The sequence below is a fragment of the Sceloporus undulatus genome, chromosome 10 (genome assembly GCF_019175285.1).
Source record: "Sceloporus undulatus isolate JIND9_A2432 ecotype Alabama chromosome 10, SceUnd_v1.1, whole genome shotgun sequence".
NCBI lineage: Eukaryota > Metazoa > Chordata > Lepidosauria > Squamata > Phrynosomatidae > Sceloporus > Sceloporus undulatus.
The window spans coordinates 3363559-3370366 of record NC_056531.1 but is presented as its reverse complement, the minus strand read 5'-3'; the positions used below and the strand labels follow the sequence as shown (position 1 = coordinate 3370366).

The 6808-nt window shown below is 46.6% G+C and overlaps 1 protein-coding gene across 2 annotated transcripts in view; it reads right to left on the bottom strand.

The window, feature by feature from the left end:
• The window catches only part of HIP1R (huntingtin interacting protein 1 related), a 48601-nt gene extending 43101 nt beyond the window's left edge, over positions 1-5500 (bottom strand). For both annotated transcript variants that reach the window (XM_042441782.1, XM_042441783.1), the window contains exon 1: positions 5313-5500. In XM_042441782.1, the coding sequence (XP_042297716.1) occupies positions 5313-5405 (93 nt within the window). In that variant the 5' untranslated portion in view covers positions 5406-5500. The remainder of the gene's footprint in view (positions 1-5312) is intronic.
• Between the last annotated feature and the right edge of the window lie 1308 nt (positions 5501-6808).

Here is a 6808-nt window from a genome sequence, read left to right as displayed (position 1 = left end):
ACGAAAAAAATAGCGGAACGAATTAATTTCGTAACCCGGGGTACCAGTGCCAGCCGGGCTTCTTCTTGCCAAGCTTCCAAGATGCCAATGCATTTGCTCTCAAGCAGGCCAAGCATGGGGAAAGGAAGTGACTCAGAAGCAGCTCAGAACCAGGGCAATGATGTAGTCACCAAGCATAGGAGTTAATTGCTTTGTTGTCAGACCAAACTGGTCTTTCGGGTTCGGGGGTGGTAGGCGCATTTAGGTTTCCTTCTTGCGAAAAGGTTACTTCCTTCCCCATGAGCTCATTTCCCCTTTTGACACCTGACTCTCAGCTGGACAGACTGAAAGCCACAGGGAATCGGGCGGATTTGGTTTCTTTAAAAAACCCCATTACCATTCAAACTTTAAAGTGTCGGAAAACTACAGCCAACTAACAGGAAGACAGACCTCACCCAATGTTTTGACCAGTCTATGCACAGATGGTGTTGCCCTCTACTGAAAACAACTGGGCCATCTTTGTGCATCGGCTCCCCAGATGTTGTTGGATTATAGACGCCAGAATCCCTGGCCAGATCTTTCCAAGAGGTACATTGAAGCATCATCTGGGGATGCATGTTTGGGAACCAGAGTGCAAACCTTTTCTTGTCTACTCTGACAGCCTTTTGCTTTCCAAGATCTCACACCAAAAGAGATCTTCTCTTGGCCCTGTAAACCTGAGATCAGTTTTCAGTGGAGATGTTGGGGGTTAAATCTCACTTCTCATGCAAATGGTGTGCTTTGGTTTCTAAAATCCTCAATTCCCAGCGCAAATAACTGGACTCTCAGAAAGGCACAAAGGCTGAAAATAAAACTGTGGACCCTCGTTCCATCTGAGAGCAAAATTCTGCTCCAAAAGTTCTTTGGGGCTGCATTCTAGTGGTGGCCAGTGCAAAAGGGGCAAAGCCAAAAAATACTGGCATATTTTAGCGTAAAGGTCTTACTGACAGTAACCAAGGAACTAAGGACTCAGAAATGCCAGGGCTTGAGGTTCCCCAGACACCACCTCAGGACTCCGACAGAAAATGGAGGCATATGGGGGCAGTATGGTGTTCTTGGGTGTTTATGCGGGAGAGGAGAGGTATTTGTGAGTGTCTGGAGGGATTTCTGTGTGGTCTGGGGAAAAACATTGCCCCAAAATCATGCCTTTTCTTTTTAAGTTATGGGTTGGGGAACTTCAGGGATTACAAAAGTGGGGCCCAGGGGCAGCATGCAGCCTTCAGGCTACACTATGTCCATCCCTGTTCTAAAGGCACCCTAAAATGGTGTTAAAATAAATATGTGTTGGAACGTACATGTATCACCTCCAGAATAATGATCTGGTCCCTCTCTCTGCAAATTTTCAAAGCGATGACTATTTGGAAGTTGGAACGTGGCAGAAAATCTCTTCAGTCACACACACACGCTGGGCTTATCTTCTATTATAAACACATCTTCAGTGACAGCGAAAGTTTTATTGCAGCAGGTTAAGGTCTGGGGGAGCGAGAGAAGATATGAAATCTCTTGGAGTAAAGGCAGCCCTCTGAAGGTTAAAGAAACAACAGCAGGGACAGAAAACAACTGCTGAGATGGCATTCTGTCTGCCACTCACCCAAAGTGCAAACTGAGAAAATCCTGTCCTCCTGATAAATGGGGCTCTTGCAAATTGTCACCCCATTCCTACACCCCATGTATGGATGCAATTCATGTTTGTCCCACGCATATATTGCACATACTTTGTAGACCTATGAATTATCAGCAGGTAAAAAAAATCTGAAAGCTATCCTGTAAAAGCAGCTGTCCAACTGAATGGTGCGTTTCTGCCACAATTTGTTCTTTCACACTTAACTGGGAGAAGGTCTGGTTGTTTGATCTATATTTATGTATTTGCACATGCAATCTTGTTTTAAATATTCTGGCCAAGTGGCCTTGCTGGCTGGGGGATTCTGGGAATTATAGTCCAAAAGCATATCTTTACCACGAGCCAGGAACTAACTCTCAGGCTCACTTATCAGGGTTGCAGAGAAGAGAGAATTGGGAAAGAGGACCATGTATGCCACTTCCAGCTTCTTGAAGGAAAGGCAATAAATACGCAATGAAGACATAGGGTTGTTTTTTGCTTTTGGTTTTCACACCAGCACAGTTCATCCATGAAATATACGAACTATATTTACAGAAAACAGGGCAGACCCTTTTCAGAAAGACCAGTTGATGAGAAAAAAAGCAGCCCCCAGTTGTTCAAAACAAGTCTTGGCCATTTAACATTTCAGCTGAGCCTCTGTGACAAAACCTATGACCAACTTTTCACCTCTCCAGGTTTGGCACGGCAAACCGGATTCACTAGACTGACAGGTGCTGGGGAAGGTCTATATTTTCAGCAACAGGTTGATTACAAAATAAGGAGAGCATGCCCTGCCAAAACCGGGCCCTGAAATGAAGGTGCCCCCATGTTCATTTTTAACCAGGTTAGGTCGAATTTAAGGAAATCTTCTCCCTGTTTCTTGTATCACCAAAGGAAGCCATGCTCTCTTGTTGCAGCCAGAACCAGGAAGGAAGCATCTCGTGGAACCTTAAAAGACTCACACATTCACTGTAACAACATTTGTGGACTACAGACCACAAAAGCACATACTGGAATAAGTTTATCAGTCTTTTAAGGTAACACAAAACTCCCGCCCCTCCACACACACACAGAATCAACACCACATCAGTTGCCAAAGACCATTGTGTAACCTGGCAGAAAGGTGTGTTGCAGCTAAGTCCTGCTAGCCTGCCACCAGTGTATCCTTCCTGGTTCTTTCAAAGGTCCAAGACATTTGGAGGTAATAAATAGGGTGTTTTTTAATGCCAGGAAAGATCTTTCTTCTTCTTCTTCTTCTTCTTCCAAAAAAATGCAGGAAGGGGCGAATAACCTGCTAAGATTACAATAAGCTGAAAAGGTTTCAAGAAGATCACAAAAATAGACCATCCCTCTTCCTGGCCTGTTTTGAAAGAGTGCTTTGCTAAAATAGCAAAGCAGAATAAAATTAAAATGTTAAAGAAGTAAAACTAGAATGAATACTAGAATGAAACGGGTCCTTCCTTCCTTCCTTCCTTCTCCACAGTAACACAGTTCAGCAGCTATATTATTATTATTAGCAGCAGCAGTACTTCCGAACATCTGCAGATTGCCCTTCCCTCACTATCTCTGAAATCCACCATAAATCAATCATACACAGCTAAACCCAGAGTTACATTCACACTGCCAAAATAATCCGGTTTGATCCTATTTTAACTGCCATGGTCCCATGCTATGAAATTCTGGGCATTGTAGTTTATTGTGGCACCAGAGCTACAATGCCAGGAATTCTACAGCATGGAGCCATAGCAGTTAAAGTGGTGTCAAACCTGATTATTTCAGAAATGTGGATGCACCCCAGGAGAATTCCAGCTGCACTATAATGCCCAGAATCCCATATCATGCAGCCATAACAGTTAAAGTGGTGTCAAACCCAATTATTTCGGCAATGTGGATACACCCGAAGAGAAAGGAATTCCAGCTCATGGGGTGTGGTTTGCTAACAGCTCCTCAGACCTCCCCTTGGAGAAGTTACGTCGCGTCATGATGTGCACACCTCTCCAACGTGACACTTGAGAAACGTTAGCAGAAACTTACACCTGGTACACCCAAGACTGAGAGTATTGCAACAACACCCCCAGAAACACCAAAGTACCGACCATGTCCAAAAGTAAACTACCAGTTCCACCATGGAAGCATCTTCCTTGACATCCCTATTTGCATTTCACCCAGACCTGCTGGTTGGCATACATAACAATGCCCAGTTATTTTAAACCACATTCAACCCAGAACACATCCAAACTGATCTGGTGCCACAACGAACTACTGTACAAATCCCAGACTGTGGTGAAAGTGGGGTTGAACCGGATTATTTCTCCAGTGCAGATGCAGCCCAAGACAAGTGCATTAATCGCAAGCCAGACGTTTTAGATCTGGGGACATCTTGGACCCTGCTCTCTCAAAGATACCATGTTGTGGTTGTGGGCCTCCAAGTCATTACCAACCTACAGTGACCCTAAGGCAGTGGTTCTCAACCTTGAGTCCTTCATGCATTTGAGACTTCAGCTCCCAGAATCCCTGATCATTTGGGCAAGCTGGCTAGGATTTCTGGGAGCTGAAGTCTAAAACATTAGGAGAGCCAAAGGTTGAGAACCATTGCCCTAAGGCCAACCTATCTATTATGGGGTTTTCTTGGCAAGATTTCTTCAGTAGGGGGTTTGCCACTGCCATCTTCTGAGGCTGAGAGAGTGTGATTTGCTCAAGGTCTCCCTGTGGGTTTCCATGGCTGAGCCAGGATTTGAACTCTGGTCTCCAGAGTCACAGTCCAACACTGAAATCACTATGCCATGCTGGCTCTCTCAGACGATACCATGCTCAGCATTATCTCTGGGAAATATTTACACCCATCTTGAACAAGTGCTCTGGTGTCACCACAAACTACACATCCCAGGCTTCCCTCGCATGGAGCCCTGGCAGTTAAAAGTGCTCTGGTAACACCGCAAACTGCAATTCCCAGCATTCCCTAGCATTAAGCCATGGCAGTTCAAAGACAGCAGAAATCATCCGGTTTGAGACTGCTTGAACTGCCCTGGCTGAGTGCTAGGGAATCCTGGGAACTGTAGTTCCTTGTGACACTAGAGCTCTCTGACAGAAATCACCCACTTTGAGAGCGCCTGAACTGCTCTGGCTGAGTGCTAGAAAACCCTGGGATTTGTAGTTTATGGTGGCACTGGAGCTCTAAAACCCTCTGCAGGAATCATCCAGTCTGAGAGTGCCTTGACTGTCCTGGCTGAGTCCTAGGGGACCCTGGGAATTGTAGTTTCTTGTGGCAATACAGCTCTCTGACAGAGAGACCAAAAGTCAGTGCAGAAATAACACAGTTCGAGACTGCTTGAACTGCCTTGGCTCAGTGCTAGGGAATGCTGGGAACTGTAGTTCACTGTGACACTAGATCTCTCAAAGACGGTGCAGAAATAACCCAGTTTGAGACTGCTTGAACTGCCCTGGCTGAGTGCTAGGGAACCCTGGGAGCTGTAGTTCCTGGTGGCACCCGACTCCAAAGTCGCCCCAGACTCCAAGTCCCTGATGGCCGGTGCAAAGCGGGCTGGACCCGGATTCTCCCTGCCGTGTGGGAAAGGATGGGAAGGAAGAGAGGCGAAATGAGGGTTTCTCTGGGCCCGGAGTCTCCCAAAGGGAGGCTCTCCTTCCCGCTCTCCTGGCTCCCCTCCTCCCGAGGAGCCCCATTGAGGTGCCTTGCCTGGGTCTTGTCGAACTGCTCCCGCTCCGCTTCCAGGCTGTGGCCGCCTCGGCGACTCAGGACCCGCGCCGGCACGTTCTTAATGGTGTTCATGGCGCCGGCTTCGGGCTCTTCCTTTGCTCCGGCTCGCTTCCCTCTTCAGAGCTTCGGCGGCGGAGAGGACTGAGGCGCTGAGTCCCGCCGAAGGGACTGCCTCACACAGCGCCCCCAGCGGAGGCGCCAGGACACGCAACCCCGCCAAGGACCAATCACAGCCGTCCCCACTGTCCAAGCAGCCAATCAGAGGCCGGCTCCTTCTCCAAGCCCCGCCCCCGGGATCTCGAAAAGGAGGGGAGGGGGGAAAGAATTGCGAACAAATCATCCAGTGGTTCCCAACCTTTGGGCCGCCAGACTATTTGGACTCCAGTTCCCATGATTCCTGACCGTGGGCCACCTTGGCTGGGGCTTCTGGGAGCTGAAGTCCAAAATTATCATAGTTTTCTGTTTTTAATGCTACTGTTCTTTTAATATTGTGAAGCCACTCTGGGTCCCAGTTCTGGGGGGAAATTTACCAATTATCATCATCATCATCATCATTGCCGTCATCGTCGTCGTCACTATTATTATTTTGTAATGTTTTATTATTTTATTAATAGTTTGTAAAAATATTAATATTAATAATAATAAATATGACAGTTCTGGGAGTCTTGCTGATGGTTGGCCTTTCAATACACACCGAGAAGTTTCTTTTCTGAGCACTGTGTGGTCTGTTTTTCTATCCTATTAAATAGGCCAACCATCAGAGATTCCCAGAATTGTATTATTATTATTATTATTAATATTAATTTATTAATAAATGTTGGGTTTGGATGGGGAAGGATACAGAAGCACTGAATGTAGGCATAGCTGACCGACCTATTTGTGTGACCCAAGCCCAAACTCTATGACAGCCCATCTTTAGTAAAACAAGGGGCAGTACATGACATTTTTGTGACACAATCCTGAATATGTTTGAGTTTGCTGTGACTCCAAGCTGCAATTTGCCAATCCCCGCTTTACAATGGTCAAGGAGCTTAACCGGTAAGGCCCAAGTAAGAGGATTTGGCTGCGTTAAAAAGTCACTGAAACCATTTTTATAAGTTCCACCAACAGCTTTAAAAGTCTGCGGAAGGACAGACAGGCAGCAGTCCTCCGAGAGAGCTCCCCATCCATCCAAGCACTGTGGCAAGGTGCCATGCCAGCAGGGAGAAGGATGGAAAACTAGGAAGTCCAGCACAAGCAAGACTAAGTGCCGCGCCAAGTATGGCAAACGGTAAGGGCTACAACCAAGAAGTGCAGGGAAAATAGGACTATGCAGCAACATACAAGCATGGCAGAAGAGTCCTCCCAAGAAAGAAAAACACGAGGGCACTTGGCAAATGCATGCATGGCACAGAATGTCTTAGTTGGGGGGCTTGGACTGAATGGTTTACAAGGCCCCCTTTCACCTCTGTGATTCGATGAAAGGAAAGGGCTAT